This window comes from Parus major, chromosome 5 (genome assembly GCF_001522545.3).
Source record: "Parus major isolate Abel chromosome 5, Parus_major1.1, whole genome shotgun sequence".
Taxonomy (NCBI): Eukaryota; Metazoa; Chordata; class Aves; order Passeriformes; family Paridae; genus Parus; species Parus major.
This window is the reverse complement of record NC_031774.1, coordinates 9,179,748-9,196,350: the sequence shown is the minus strand read 5'-3', so window position 1 is coordinate 9,196,350 and position 16,603 is coordinate 9,179,748. Positions and strand designations below refer to the sequence as shown.

The window sequence follows — 16,603 nt, the reverse complement described above, 5'->3', positions numbered from 1 at the left end:
CTCTTCTCCCTGGCTGGGTAACCCAGAATTTGTGGCTGCAGTGAACTCTTTGTTTCAGGAATGATCCAGGCAGTCTCCTGCTCTTCCCCTGGAAGCACAGCTGGAGCTTGGTGCCAGGCTGAGGGGAGAACCAACTCCCATTTCCCTTCTGTGTCTTTGGTAAAGCTAAAACCAAACAGGTAACAGCTAATTAAATAAAAGAAATCTCTGTAGCCATGTAAAACCACCAAAGAACTTTACAGTGTAATGGAATCTTAGCAGATGGAAGGAGTTATGGCCATTTCCAGAAAGTAAATCTTATTTTTCTGTGTTGAACATAGAAACTCGTTGATTTTTTGTACATTGCATGCATATGCAGCAACATACATTCATCATAAAATCGACCAAAAATTCTAAATTCTGTTCAGCAATCAATCTAAACTTGCAACCTGATAATCCTGTGATTAAACTGCCAAAATAAAAACAAGCCATTCTTCTACTTCCTAACATTATATGATAATACAAATACTATAGAAAAGCTGCATTATACAGGTGTGTCTTCCTGAAAAGTGTTCTTTGCAAAAAGATCTTGAACAAAAACAAGTGAAAAGCTGCAAAGTGGGGAATGCTCAATGGCACATATTGAAACAGAGCATCACATTACAGTAAGTCTGAAGGAATGAGTAGCCACTTCAGTTTGTACCCATAAAATTAAAGCCTTAAAATGGCACTGGATCTGTGTATTCACCAGGTTAAATTTCCTCTTTTCAGCTGTTATGTGAATGAGTGTATTTAACTGTTTCTCCCCATGCACAATCCTCACAATTAGAATGGAACTGTCTTACCATGGATGATAGAAAATATTCTTCCCCTTCCCAGATTAAACAAAAGATACATGCAAAAAATAATAACATAGTACAGAATATTCCTATGGTCAGCTCCAAAGGCTGATTTGAATTAAACTTGATAGTTTTTTTTCATTGTTGCTTCCCCTATGAAAAACAGTGTGAAGACAACAGAGGCTCCCAGAATATACCCAGATATCTTCCCCCAAACCTTTTGTTTTTCTTTATAAGCTATACTGGTTTTAAATCTCCTATGAAAATAGTAGTGCCAGAAAAATCGACTAATAATGAAAAATTCTTCAGGTAAATGGTTTTGTTCTCTTTTTTAGTTCTTTTTAGGACAGAGATGCAGAAGGATACCAAGGAAAGATCTGCTAGTAATGATGTTTTCTTTGTTAACACTCCTTTGTGACCCAAATCAATTCTTCACTCCACGTTCCTGTATTTGGAAAACAAGTTGTACAGTACTCTCAGTGTAGACTTCAAGTCACAATTTACAATATCTAGAAAAAAAGACAAGGGAAAACACATTAGTAACTTCATTAGCTCCAAATGCTTTCCAGAAAATAAAGTGCCCATTCTCTCCCTTGCTCACATTAGTACCCGTGAACATTAGATCACAAGGATAGCAAAAAAGAGTAGAAATACCAATAAAACACAATTTTCAAGCTGGAAACTCAAAGTTTGATATTTTAACCACTTCTAATTAGGGATACAAATAGCTACTGCTGCTGATGTTGAAATGTAGCCAAGCTCAGGTGCTCCTGAGTCAAGGTGTGCCCAGGATTAGACAATTCCATCTTCAGTCAGTTGTGGATGGAAAGCAATGATTTGGGGACAAAAGTCATCAGACTTTGGAATGAATGAACCAATGGAACCCTCCCCTCATGTAAGAATTGCAGGACTTGGCAGGTTCTGGGCTGCAGCATCCTCTCCCAGGCCTGATTTCAGCAGGATAGCTAGAGGCAAGTTTAAACTTTCCAGAGGATCTAAAGAAGCTAGGTACACAAGTAAGTGCTCCTTGAACAAACATCTGAAAATTCTTTGGGTTAGCTGACATTCATGGCTGAATCAGCCCTCAGAAACTCAGCATCTAAAGGAAAGGATTTATATGAAACAAAAAAGCTAATGAATACCTTCTGTTTCAAAGAGCAGCTCTTGAGAAAGTCAATATTATTTCACAAGAAATCTATAAAACAAACTGACAAGTACTACTGCAGCAGTCTCCACCAGTGCTTTACTCAGTCTCCAACAGGGATTCTGAGCTGTCCTCAGAAAGAGCAGGGTGGAATTAGAATTGTCCTGTCTCTTTCTGTTCAATGCACAGGATCTCAAATTCCTGACTTGGAATTGGCCAAAAGCTCAGAGTAAGCCCAGAACGTGGAGCATTGCAACATCAGAGTTTAAACATTGCATTTATCTACCCTGATGTTTTCACAGACTGAGAGTTACTATGAATTATTCACAATTTGAATAATTGATCCAATCAAACCCATGCATGGTGTCCTAAAGCAGCCAGCTAAAGATACTGAGCTCACATCCATGGACAAAGGCTGGGAACACTCAAGCCTAGATTTTCTGCTGGGTTATGACACCAGAGGCAGCGTGGGTCTGTGGCTCTTTATAAATCAGATGGCAAATGCTGGGTATGAAATGCAGAGTTCATGCCCAAGGCTGCAGGAAGGGTGCCTTGCCCCACAAGATCCCACTGCAATCCTCAGTTTCCCCTTTCAGACCAGAACCACTTTTTTGTTCCCAAATACAGAACTTCTCAAAGAAGTAACTTGGTTAGGTCTTTGCAAAGACACCACCACAAAAGAATTCCACAACACAATTCCACAGAAGGGCTGAAAGTGAAAGAAGCACAATCCCAGAGAAAGATGGGACTTCCATTGCTGCATGGCTTTCCCCAGCACATGCAACATTTTACTGGCTGCACCTTTCTAAAAGAGAAACTTGAGTTTGTCTTCGACTTACCCATTGCAAGGAGGAATCTGAAAAAGCTCAAACTGCAAATGAATTTGTTAGAGACTCAACAGATTAATGTTCCAGCCATTTTTAAAGTAAAAAGGTCACAGAAAGCTTTTTAAGACCTTTTCAATTATATCGCAAATAACCCAAATAAACTGTTGACCCCATAAAAATCATTGGTTTTCATACTAATTTATTTAACTGCATTCTTTTTTTTTTTCCACTAAATATGTTTTTCATATTCTAAAGCACTTTTCAGCGCTCTATTTTTTCCTCAAGAACCTCAAAGAAACAGTGTAGGAATTCAAAGAGTATTTAGTGTACACATTTAGGGTAAGATCCTTTTCAATGCTCTTTTGCTCACTGGAAATTTTAAGTATGGGCATTGTGCCCAATGTAACAACACATAAAACAGATGTGTTTTTCCATTCACATCGGGCAGGAAGTTTCATATTAAGCATTTCAATAATTGCACAAGAAATGTCTTATATATGCTGAAATATCCTTATGGCTTGATTTATACTGGAAAAATTAGCTGTCCCCTAGAGCAATAAATACCTGAAAAATTAAATGCCATAAGAATTTTAAACCTCCATGGGGAGTGAGGGATCACAGATACTCTGTGTTTTACTTGGATCCCTCGATTTCACTGTTTCCCCCTTCTCACTTTGACTATTTCAGACAGAAAGGTTTGTGATACCCTCAGCAGTGCTTTAGTTAAGCATGACTGTGGATAAGAGTTCAAGCAATGAGAAGAAGTGAAAGAAAGCCAGGCTGGGTAGGTCCAGATTTAATGGCCAGGCTGGATCCTGAGCTGCATTATTGTGTGTGTGTGCCTGTCCCTGGGGCTGGTAGAACCTGGAGGCTGGCAGGGAGGGAAAAAATCCTGAATGGAGCAGAACCTGATTCAGTGTCTGAATCCCCAGGGAGCTGTGACTGCTGGAAGCAGCACTCTGACATGTCCCAGCTCCTCGGGGAACAGCAATCCAACACTGTGGCAGGAAAAGGCTGTGAGCACCATGGAATGCAATCCTGGAATTGGCTTTGGAAAGACACAGCCACACTGATCACCAGGGCAGGCAGGCAGCAGGAGCCCAGACACCATCCCTGGGGCAAGAGGAGGAGCTGCACACCCAGCTCCTGCAGGGAAAGATGTGCTCACTGGAGGTACCCAGCAGCCTGGGGATCCAGGGCTCTGTCTCCAGCCCAAAAAGCTGATTGGAACACTGGGTGTCTGAGAAGCAAGAGGAGTGGAATCCCAGTGCTCCTCAAGTCAGCAGCAAAACATCTGCTCCCTAAAGCACATCCCACTGCCAGCCCCCAGCTCTGTAGCCAATTCAATATGCATGGGCAGGTCCTGCATTCAAAGGCATGTGTGACAACATCTGAAATTCCCCTTCCACAGCATCTCCCTCTCTTGTGAAAAATCCTACAAGTCACTGGAATACCCAAGGTTTAGTGTGAAAGTGTGAGATGGAGGAAAATGGGGCAGTTGGAGCAATTCACATCTGTCAGTGACACCAATCACAACTGTGTTCTCTTTCTTTCAGGGAATATTGTGTTTCTATGTGGCCAATGAAGAAAGGCAGCATTGCAACTTTGAAAAAGCACATTCAAGATACAGATTTCCTCGAGCACTACAAAATGTACCTTGGCTTTTGCTGTTGGATTAACTCAACCTTCATTTAGCCACACCATAAAATCTGGATCCAGCACAAATTTTTAAGGAGATACAAAAACAGTAGCATTGGTACCTTCTGGTCTTGGCTTTGGCTTTTCCAGTCCACCATCCTGCATGAGCTCAAACGCAAAGGAAACATTGACAACCTGGCAACACAACAAAGGCAGTCACTCTTGGGAACTCTGTGCACTAAAAATGGTCAAGACAAGATAGAGTTAAAGCTGAAGACCCAGTTATTCAGCAGGAAAAAATAGTCAGGGCTCTGTATATAAAAAAAAATAATATATAAAATAGTCCAGGGCTCCTTGGAATCCAGACAATCCATTGTTCTGCTGATTCTGGGTGATGGTGGTTGCAGAAAGATAAAGGTAATTGAAAGTTAACATGAACTAACATAACTCTCAATAAAATTACTTACAAGTAAGCACAGCCCACCTCCTGCAAGTTCAAAAACTGGACCATGATGGCCCCTGAAGTGCTCTTGTCTTGAACAGACAGATGAATTGCCTGGACAGCCACAGACACTGATGTAATGCTGGTCTTAAATTGACACATTGTACATATATGCCTTTATGCTTCCAAAGCCCATTAAACCTTTCCAATGTTAAATTCTTGGATTTTGGACACACAAAAAATCAGTCCTGTCATCAATGCTTGAGTGTAATCCTATATACATTAATGAATCCTATATACATTAATGAACAGTAGGTCTCCCTCAATGACAGCACCGTACAATGGCTGCCAAAATCTGTTAATACTTGCTAACCACCCCATCATTAATATAATTTTCTCTTACTGATTTTTTAAAATACTCAGAGTAGCTGGACCAGTATGGTCCTTTCTTGATTTCAGCTGCTTGCATCAAACTTACACAGGAAAGTTTGTGTTATCCTTCTACAACCAGACATATTTATTTGTTTGTTATCCTTCTACAACCAGACATATTTATTTGTTTGTTATCCTGCTACAACCAGACATATTTATTTGTTTGTTTTCAACAGAAAAATGAATTCTAGTTACCTTTTGTTCAAAACTATCAGGAGTCAAGAAAAAGCTGTGCAGGGGAACAAAATAACCTTCCAGGAGACCCATCAGCAGGACCAAGTACACTCCATCTGCAAACTATGGGGAAAAAAATAAAGTTTCTCAGTCCATTTTCTGGAAACCCTTCAGTGCTTTGCTCATGGAACAATGGGGTACTGGAACAGGATTGCCCTGAGGAGGGGAAGCCCCAGGCCTGGAACTGAGCAAGGCTGGATGGGGCTGTGAGCAGCCTGGGCTGCTGGAAGCTGTCCCTGCAGGAGGAGGGGAACTGGCTGATCTCTAAGGTCCTTTCCAACCCAAACCACCCCACATTTCTGTGGTTTTGTCCCAGCTCTCTCACTCCTACCCAGTGAAACCAGGTCTGCCAGCAGCCCAGCACCTCCCTGAGGCAGGGGATTTGCTTCCAGCTGATGGAAATACATCTCTCATCTTAGGGGTGATGTTTCAGGGAAATGCTTCAGCAGTTTCTAGGTACATTTGAATGTTTTCCCCCAGAGTAAACAATGCAATAAGCAGAAATAAGGAATGTCCTTTTGAAAGCCTTTACACAATGATTTCTAGCTAAATCTTAATTGTACCTTTGAAAAAAATCTCCAACAGATTGGTAGGTGCTTAAATAAAGCAGAGATTCTTAACAGCACCAAACAAGACATAAAACAAAGGCTGACCTGAAGACACCTGGGTGTTTTTGATAGAGCAGATCCCAACCCCATCATTTTCTTATGATAACTCCTGGGATTGTTCACATGGGGAGGTATTAATACAGCAGGATGAAGCTTTTCTTTAACTTCTCTCCAGCCAATTTAGCAGCTGAGAAGAAGAGAGGAGAGCCTGCACCCAGGATTTCTGCAGTGCAGTCAAGCCTGCAGCCCAGCTGCACAGCTGCCTGCTCTCCAGAATCCCCCATTCCCCTCAATGGGGGCTTTGTGATCCCCTGTGGCTGCTGCAAAGGTGGGCAGAGAACAACTGCACAGCATCCCTGCCTGCCCAGAACACACAGCTCCTCCTCCTCCTCCTCCTCCTCACAGCACCCGGGAGACAGCACTCCTAATTAGCTTTTGTGCTAATGGAATTAACAAAACTCGTTTAGATGTTTGATTGGTGAGGGTCTTCTCTGCACCAAGGTATTTGGAAATGAAGGGTTTCCTGCTGAAAGGACATCTTGGATGTTCTCTCATCTCAGGGTGCCTAAAGCAGTGCAGCTGCCTCTCCCCTCCAAGAAAGGCCACCAAATTCTACCTGAGTGTCCAGCTCAGTCACCTCCAAATTCAGTTTATTCAGATGCTTGTTCACAAAGGTGATGAGAGTCTGAAATGTGAAAACAGTGCAATGAAGGCCTATTCAGCAGGGCAGCAGTTCAACACCAGCAGTATGAACCTGCACCAGTGAACAGACTGCAACACAATCTCCAGGTTTGGAAACTGAAATGTGACATTAAACATTGTTTTTAAATTGTTTTTTGCAAGAATGAAGACCAGAAATAAAACAAATGTGATACATGTATGTATAGAAATACACTGTTAAAACACAGAAAACCCCCACATTTTCAGCAGACTATGGGGAAGTGGGTAATTGGACTCCACTCAAATCTGACAGCAGCCAAAATACTCCAGGGTCAGACCTCTGGCAGCTGTAAACTGGATATCTCCTTGGCATCAGTACAGTCAATGTGCCAGCTGGGCTCTGCTCAACATACACTTTGTGAGAGCTTTTCTGATGGAAACTTTGATAACTGTACCTCGTTCCGTGCTCCAAAGTTAAGTTCATGCTGCTAAACATTAAATAAAATGTAACATTATAATCGTGACTTTGTGTGTTTAAGCATAAAGCTTAATTGTGTTTAATGTATGCAAAGCATGGCAGCTATACATTTCATCCCCACACACTCAGCACACCCACCCCATCTGACACACACAGCCATGCTCACAAACACGTTAGGTACTTTAAAAATAAAAACCTTCCCACCTTTTTCACTACATTGAGCTTGTCTGGGGCATGGTCAAACAAAGTGTCGAATGCATCTCTTTCTGAAAAACATGCAGGGCCATTAATAGGCTGAGCAGCAGTTGTTCCAGGGCAGAACAAACACATCCATGTGAGACAACATCAGCAAAAAGGTTCAATACAGCCTCTGCACCCCAAGTCCAGGGAGTGTGCATCCTCCTCCCTTGCTGCCAGCTGCTGGCAACTTCTTCTCTGTTATTCACAAGACAGCATCATTTTCAGGTAGCACTTGGATTATCTAAGGACCCTGTTTCTCAAAAGTGAGCAAAGAACAGTATCTTTATGCATAAATTCTTAAACAGCCAGAGGAACCAAATCATTTTCTGCAGAAGAACATGACTTTACATCAGCCACTACAGGGGAAGATCTGCCCCACAGCCCCCTGACTGCATTATCAAGCCCCTCAAGCAGTTTATGATTACACATCTGCAACACAATCCTTTGTACAGATGTTTTGGGCCATTCTCAGATGCAGTTTAGGGCACTGTCAGCAGGACAGCCAACCTAAGGCAGCATGGCTGGAGTGCTGACACCTTCTGAAGAAAACAAAAAATTTATAAAAAGGCACCAAAGCCTTTCCTGAGCAATTTCTGTTCAACAATCCCCTGAGTGACAACAAATAACCATTCTTATCCCTCACTTTGGAGAAAACCAAAGGCTAGAGTAGATCCAGAGGCATTTGTAGAAGGCAGACTTTACACCAAGCAAGGCTCAGGTGAGTGTTTGTGCTGGCCATCCTCAGTCCTGGCAGTGAGACACACGAGGCACAGGGCCTGGCATGGCCTGCTCAACACTGACTCAACACTTTAAAGCAGGCAATGGATGCAGAATATCAACATTCACCAGCTGGCTCGTGATAAGACACCATTTCACCTTATGCTGGGAACTCATGGTCATTAACACCACTGCAGTGATGTTCTGGGGGTTAAACCACAAAGCACATGCAAACTAACAAGTGCTGAAAAGCAATGAAATGTGTTTTAATGATGGTCAGAGTGATTTTCATGGGTTTTTCCCCCCCTTTTGTTAACTGCCACAGCAGCCTGTGGTGTATATTTGCCAGGGCAACTTGAAATCCTCTCCTTCCTTGCCATTTGAACAAAGCCAGTGCAGAACTCATGCACACTCTGGCTGCCTCAAGAGAAGAGACAAGAATCAAATGTACTCACCATGCCTTCCTGATAATGCCCTGTGGGAAAACAGAAAAGAACAAGAGTTACAGATAATTCAATTGCAGATACTGTCCCACAAAAAATCCCCAGCACACATGGTAACACCTGCAGCTTGGGGAATACTGGATTGATGGAATTAGGAGAATTCTGTGAATAACTTCACCAAGTTACTCCTGCTGAGGATCTGGGTTGGTCTGGGGTTTATCAGAATAATATCTCTTGGCTTCACCACAGTCTCACAGGGCTCTCATTCCCTACTTTGAACCAAATCACACCCTGCCTGAGTAAAGAAGGCTTTTTCACATTGATTTTGTGGAAACTTTTCCCTCTGCTTTGAAGATGCATCTGCCACACCAACCTCAACAGAAATCCAGCCCAGACAAGGCTTGGGCTGGGTTCTTCAGGGCTGCAGGATTTGGCTCCAGTTGATCTCCAAGTAACTATCACACATAAATCCATACAGATTAATCATAAATCAGCAGTGCAGCTTCCCTCCATTCAATTAGACACCAGGATATTCTACTGCTGCTCTCTTTTGGTTTGGAACAGCTTTCCTGTTCTAAAATGTTCAGTGAGGTGGCACATGCAGGGCTTACCACCACCATTTTACACATCTAAAGCCCTGCCTTTAGTTCCCCACCTGTTTCCTCCCTCTTTTGTATTTTTAGATGCTTGTTTGCAGCTCCTGAAAAGGCTAAAATGCAGTCACTGCCTGATGCCTCATCTTCCCTGGAACCCCAGCCCTGAAATCTAAATATCAGCAAATGTTTGAGTTGCTGAGACACATCTGTGCTCAATTACTGGACTGCTGGCAAATGTGGTGTTGACATACTCGGTGTTACCAGTTATTTCCTCTTGGATTTGTCGAGACTGGAGGATTCCATCTCGTTTCTGGAAAAAGGAAAAAAAGGGACATTTTTCTCAGAGGAGTTTGATGCTGAGGGTAGCAAACATAATGTGATCCACAAACAGAACTCAGTAAGAAACCTGCAGAATAAGAAACTTTTCTTACACCAATTTTCAGTAACACAATATTTTACCTTGCAAGTATTTCAGAGAACTCTTTTATACATTAACAAGAAACCCAAAACTCCACCTGCAGAAGGAAGTATTTCTTTTCCTTTCTCCATTGTTCTTAATTCACTTTTCTTTTAAAGGCCCCAGTTCAGGGAGCCATTTGAAACACCCAAACACATATGTAAGTATTTTAGTAGAGGTGTGTCTAGGTGAGCTGAATTAAGCCCTGTATTTCAATGAACAGCTTGGCAGATGCTGCCCATGCTTCTCTTCTGCAAAAATCTTCCTCCCAGGCTGTTTGTTCTGTCTGCCCTGTTCATACTCTGGGTTTTGGTGCTTTTTTTCCCTTTCTCTGCAGACAAAGAGCTGTGACAGAAGGAAAATGGAGCTTCCATTCCCACTGGCAGCCTGCTCCAGCAGTGACCCTGATGCTCTGCAGATGTTCTGCAGATGTTCTGCAGCCCTTCCCTGCAGGTGCTGAGGGGGCTCTGTCCAGAGCCTGTGCCCAGGAGCCAACTCCAAGCACTGCTCTTCGACTCAGCTGCAGAATGAAGCACTGGGAAGAGTCTGACATTGTTTCAGTTTGCTGATCACACTCATCTGGGGCTGCAGTAAATACCACACATATGTTTTGCCTCTCTCTGTGTTCTCTCTGTCAATTCTGTTCGCTGGTATCACCAAAAATTCACAGTACAGAGAGAAAAAGTCAGGGAAATGCTGACAACTCCATTTAAAGTCTAGACATTAGGCAATTACTCATGATTCCTCACTCCCTGTCACACAAGGAAATGAGAAAAAATAGATTTATGCTGGTCCTAGACTCATCTTCTATGTGGGAAAGAGAAAAGGAGAATAACCTTTTAGAAAAGACCTTCATGACATGTGAATTGGGGCTGCTGCTTTTCCCTGCTTTTCCCTTGGAGAAGGCAGCACATCCCTACCCGAGGCAGTCCTCAGTGTGTGATGAGATGTGCTGAGGGCACAGCCAGGCTCCTCTGCTCCTTCTACACCACACTGCTAACATCTATTTCTTGATTCATTTCTCCTTCTACACTGCATTTCCAAAATGTATCAAGAAATACATTTATTTCTGCAAGAAGAGCTGAACCTGGCCCTGGGGTGACTCCAGACTGGCACTTGGGGTGATGTGAGCTCTCCTTTCAGCCAGATGACAGCTTTGGGGGTTTTGTGCTGCTTTTTAAAGTCCTGTTTCTGAGTATCTGGCACATGGTAAGAAATGCATCCAGGGTGTTATGTACAGGAGGAGGGGGCACAGAACAGCTGCAGAGGCACTGCCTGTCACACAGCCTCAAAGGCTGAAGAAAAGACAGAATTTAGGGCTATTTCCATGTCCAGCCTCCAGTACCCACTGAAGTAACTTCAAGTCACAGCCTGGTTTGTGCCAGCTCAGCCTGGAATTCCACTCTGTTTGGTATTTTTGTTTATTCTCCCCTTGCTGGAGGGTGAAAGGAAACTTTTATTTCCTCCTCATGATGGCTCTGCCATGCCACTGATGCCTTGTGCAAGGTGCTCTCATCTCCCACAGGGCTGAGCATCACAGCAGGGCCAGCTGCAGTTTTCACTGCTCACACTGGGAACGTGGGAGCAGAAAAAGGTTCCTAATGCTCTTCACCTGCTCTCTGCAAGCACACAAAAACTGCCCAAAATATTCTCCTGTACTGCTGTTAAAGATATTTCCCTTTCTGATGAACTGCAGATTTATAGATAGCAAAACAAATACATCTGCACCTTAATCCTGATGTTGACAATAACAACAAAAACAAACAAGAAAACACAAACCAAAATGATCCCAAGGCCTTGTTTTGGGTCTGGCACCTGAGCACCAACACTGATGGGATTTCCACACTGCCCAGACACAACGTGCATCCCCTTTCTTGACCAGCACATGTCAAGACAGACCTTCCTACACCTTTGATTTGTAAAGACACAGGCAAATTCCCAAAGGAATGGACCTTAGAACACTGGTCTTAGCACCTATTGGGAGGTTTGTCTTGTACTAGACAGAGAATGACACAATATTCCTAAAAATACAGAGCTGCTACTGCCCAGCCTGTTCCTTTCCTTAATGGCAACAATGGCTAAAACTGAAACAACAAACTATAAAAATCAACATCAACTGTTTGAAAGTCACTGAGAAATGAGGCACAAATCAAGATTCCCCATTAAAAAGAAAAGCTGGACATGCATTCCAGTGAGGACAGAAGACCTTGGTGAACAGGCTTGGCATTTTCTTCCCTCACAGCTGAAAGACTTCACAGAAGGCCCTGAAGATATTCCTAATCACTTGCCATTTAAAATTGCCAACTACACCTAGAACAAAATAAAACTAATCTGAAACTGGGGTAGCACATCTGGAAATAGAAAAGATCTCTTTTTATCTCCTTCTGTGCCAGCATTTTTATGTAACTGAGGGCCAACTGCTTCATTTCCCCCACAAAGTCCCAGTCTGAAAATCTGGCCATTATTGGGATGGCTTTTTGTCTGTGTCTTGTTACCCATTTCACCTGGGGGACCACGTTTCAGACTGCCCCACCAATGTGAAATGCAGAATTACTCTGGAGCTTGAAAGAACAAACACATTTGTGGCAGGTTCAGAGAAGGCTTCACTGGAACCTGGAGGCAAAGCTGCTCCAGAACCTTTCAGACCTTCCCAGGCAGTGAGAGCAGTGATCTCTGATTAAAGGTGTGCTTTACACACTCATCTAACCTCAATTATTCCCTAGCTTTGCCTAAGAGCAGTTTTTGCACCCAAGACCGTGCTGAAGCCATCCTGGCTGCTCTGCCAATGCATTCTTACACTCTCTGACTTCCATCTCTTGGACACAAACCATTTTCATCTGACCATTCCTGAGTGGTAGAAATTCATCATTTTTAAGAAGAGGCAAAATGATGACAAGGCCCAGCTCTCCAAAAAAGCTCTCAGTCATTTCAGTAGATAGGATCCAACAAAGCCTGGGCTTTGTTCAAAGTTATTTATTCTACTGGTAAGGCAGGAAAAGAAAATAGTAGAGTAGCTACAAAAGGTCCAACTATCACATTTTTTTCCTAAACCAGCTTAAACCCAGATTTTGTATCAGTCTCATTGCTAACAGCTTTTGTACAAAACAGCCAAAGGAAACAAGCTTTCAGAAGAGCTAGGCTGATTACCTGCTGGACACGAGCACATTTTCTGTTTCACAAATATCTTTCTTTTCTATTTCAATAAACTGCATCCAGCCAACACAGCAACCCTCACATTTTATGTGTTTCTATGCCTAGCAAAATCATGATATGAATTAAGGGAGTCATTCTTAAAAGAGTTCATTAAAGTACTTTGTTCTTTTACTTCTGTCTCTCTCCTGTTCTCTTTATCGAACCACACCCAGCAGAATTTAAAACCAGCTACTGCAGAGTCTGTTCAACTTCCCTGGGCTCGATTACAGAATGCAGCAGTGTTTGGAACATGAGGTGTGCAAGTCTGACCACTAAATTAGGCTTTAGGATCTGCTGATGGCTGATTAAAACTCCTGTGAGTTCAAAGGGAACACGATGTATGATATAGAATCAGTCCCACAGTATGTGAAATACAGATTTATGAAAATAAAAATAAAAAACCTCATGCATCTCAAAATAAAAGTGAGAAATGTCTCAGACAATCCAGCAAACACAGACCCCCATCCCCTGGTATCAGGGATCAGCAGAGCTCTGGAGCTCCACTGACTGCCTTTCACCAAGGTCAGGGTCTGCAGGACAGAATCTCCTTCCCCATTACTGGGATTTTATTCTGGTCTGACTGCTTTCCCTGCAAAGCCCTGGCACTGAGCTGCAGCTGTGCAACTAAGAGTGAGCCAGATTCTCCCACCACTTATTGCTTTAAATTGCTTTATCTCTACTGACTTCAGTGGATTTGCTGCTGAACTACATCAGCCTGTTTAACAAGGGGACAATTATGCCCACTGATTTCACCTGGAATTTGTCTGGAGGTATGGAATGACAGCAGAGCTCCTGGTTCTTTCCTTTAGGACTGTGTCATTTTTCTCATTTAGTTTTTCATCATAAAGATGCCCTGCTTACTGCACTCCAGATTTCTTCAGCTGGTTTTGGTGGAGCTCTGAGATAAAGCAGTGCAAATAATACATTTATAGTAGCCAAAGGAATTGTATTCCTTTGAAGCCCTGGACACAGAAGTGCAGATTCTCAGGGATCCTCCTTCATCATCTGTAGAGAAACCCCTGAAGCAGAATCTGAGTCAGTGAGTCACTGCCAGACATCAGCCACACATTTACCAGGGACCCTCCTTCACAGTTCTCCCTAAGCTACAAAACTTGTCCTATTTGAATTCTAGGAGAGAATGTTTACTTTCTCAGATCTGTCTTGCAGATTTTCAGCCACACAAAACTTGAGCAATAGCTCTTTCAACCAGTTACTTCAGGGTAACATCAGTTCAAAGACAAAAATAAAGACAGTTGCAGTGTGAAAAATAAAGGCAAAGTTAATTGGAGAGAAAGAAAAGCAGATTAAATGGGAAGAGGCCAAGTAAGATAGAGAAAGCACAAGTTCAGCTGAAAGAAAAATGAAGAACAGAAAAACATGAGGAGTTTCAATGGATGAGGCTCTAATAAGGAGACTGACAAAAGATTTAGTTGACGGGGATTTTTTTTCATGCTTTTGAGAAAACCAACACTGTAATCAGACTAAATTAGCATGCACAGGGCTGAAAAAGAATAGTTAGTCACCTAACATGAATGTGAATGTAATAAACAGTGACAATTCGTCATCCAGTGCCAAGAATGATTTGAATCTCTACACAAGTGAGAAGAGCGTCAAAAAATGGGGAAAATAATAATTCTAGAGATGGTAGCGGGTGATAAACACATTCCAACAACAATAATGTTTTTAATGTCACAGTCAGAGTAAGATGCTGTGAGGCACAGCTCGATCTGGGACAGCCCTGGTGCCTTTTTCTGGTTGAGGTCAGAGGGAAGATGCTCTGTGTTCCCTGCCAGCCAAAGCGTGCTTGCCCAGCCAGAAACTGCATTTTTCAAACAACCCCTCACTCAGCCAACTTCCCAACACTGCCAAGAGCTGTTCAGGGCTCCCTCTTACCTGCACAACAACCACCTGAATGGACACGTGGTCAGGGAGCCGGATTGGTGCTCGGAAATACTGAGACAATGCAACCAGAAGGTGAAGTATGGCCACCAGGCTCTTAGCATGAACAGCTGAAACAGACATCAAGAGCACAAGTTACCAACTGCAAATAACCAGGGCACGGATTTTTACTTCTGCTTAGGATGTAGGGACTATTGGGAGGGTTTTCCTCTCGCCACCTGGAGCCAGGGGTGCTTTTAATGTGTCCCATCTGTAGTGGTCTCCTGCAGGATGCGTCAGCACCAACGCTCTGCAGCACGTCTGGATGCCACAGCCTTCTGCAGATGGAACTCTAAAGCTAATCCAAAAGCCAGATTTTATGTATGCAGTTTTAGTGCTGTCTCTGCATTCTCCTCGCCTCTCTTTTATTCCCTTTATTTCAATAAGGATTTATGGACTATCAGAAAGATATTTTTGTACTCATAACATGCACTTATTCATTTTTAAGTGTCACAATGTCTGCTGGATGATAAATGAGCCTGTTTTGGCACAAGCCTTAAGCAATAGCTTATTAAACTCAATGACTCAAACATTCCTCATGAAGTTGTTCTAGTTCTGTTATTGAAGCTTTTTTGCAGCAGGTTTCAAACATGGGTAGTTAACACTAACACAACTTACAAGACATCAAAAGCCAAACTGTAGGAAATCCCTGATCAAGTATCAAATCATTGGCATGAATGTGGGTAATTTCCAATCCTTATTATTGCCTTTCTTCTCATTCTACTCTGCTTTAGTACTCCTAAAAGATCTTTGGCTCTGCGGTGCACTTGGGTTTCTTGTACTTGAACTAATCATGAAGCACTACCTTCCTGCACTGCTGAAACACGATCAGATCCCCTAAAACACCCTTCTTGATAATCCTGCAGTGCAAGGCTCAGCTCTGCCATGGAGATACACACTCAGGAAGATGTGGCACTGCTGGCAGAGTGCTCAGGGATGAGCTGCTTCAGCAGAACAGCACCAAGATACCAGAGTGTGTGCCACAGCTGGGCCCAGCTGCTGCTGTCTCTATCTCCAGCTCTAAAACACATGTAAAACATTACATTAAAGCTAGAACTTAAATTGTCAGGCTGCTCCAAACACTCCGCCTCCAGCTGCACAACAGAGAATGGAAAGAAAACTCGGGGGAGGTTGGAAAAAGGAGGGGACAAAAAATTCAGCAGGAGCACAGAAAGGGGAAAGTCAAATTGCCAAATGTTCACTCTTCCTCCCTCGAGATATTTCTCTCCTTCTTACTCATTAGTTGTGAATGGGACAGGATATAAAACTGCTCAGCACAAGACAGGTACAGGAGACAGGGAAAATGTCATGTACTGGTCAAGGATTCACCAACATGAAATGATTCTGAAAACCAAACTTAAAACAGATCAAGAGGCCTGATTTTCTAAATCTGATAACCTGCTTTGTGCAATACATGTCCACTGAAGTGTCTTGTGTTGGGCCTCTGAAGGCATTTCTATTAGATACTGCTGTGTTCATTCTTAACACAACAGAACAGGAAGGGTGCAGAACTAGTCTTGATGAGAGTTTTATAATCAAAACTGGTGGTTCAGACTCAGCCTGCAATGGTCAGAAATATTACTCATATCTCTGTTGCAAATTCCACCCACAGTTCTTGGGCCTAACTCTCCTCATGTCCATCCACTGCTCTCTGTTTCAACAAAGCAGGTTAGCAACTCCAGACTTCAGCTGGCAGGCACATGGACCTGAGAGCAAAGCCACCACACCTGGATGGACCT

The 16,603-nt window shown here is 42.8% G+C and overlaps 1 protein-coding gene across 1 annotated transcript in view; it reads right to left on the bottom strand.

Annotated features, from left to right (window-relative positions):
* Positions 1–218: 218 nt before the first annotated feature.
* The window catches only part of PARVA (parvin alpha), a 60,743-nt gene continuing 44,358 nt past the window's right edge, over positions 219–16,603 (bottom strand). The window contains exons 5-12 of the mRNA XM_015629662.3: positions 14,820–14,941; positions 9,529–9,587; positions 8,694–8,713; positions 7,486–7,547; positions 6,760–6,828; positions 5,497–5,598; positions 4,550–4,622; positions 219–1,327 (exon numbers count right to left, since the gene is read on the bottom strand). Of these exons, the coding sequence (XP_015485148.1) occupies positions 1,251–1,327; positions 4,550–4,622; positions 5,497–5,598; positions 6,760–6,828; positions 7,486–7,547; positions 8,694–8,713; positions 9,529–9,587; positions 14,820–14,941 (584 nt within the window). The 3' untranslated portion in view covers positions 219–1,250. The remainder of the gene's footprint in view (positions 1,328–4,549; positions 4,623–5,496; positions 5,599–6,759; positions 6,829–7,485; positions 7,548–8,693; positions 8,714–9,528; positions 9,588–14,819; positions 14,942–16,603) is intronic.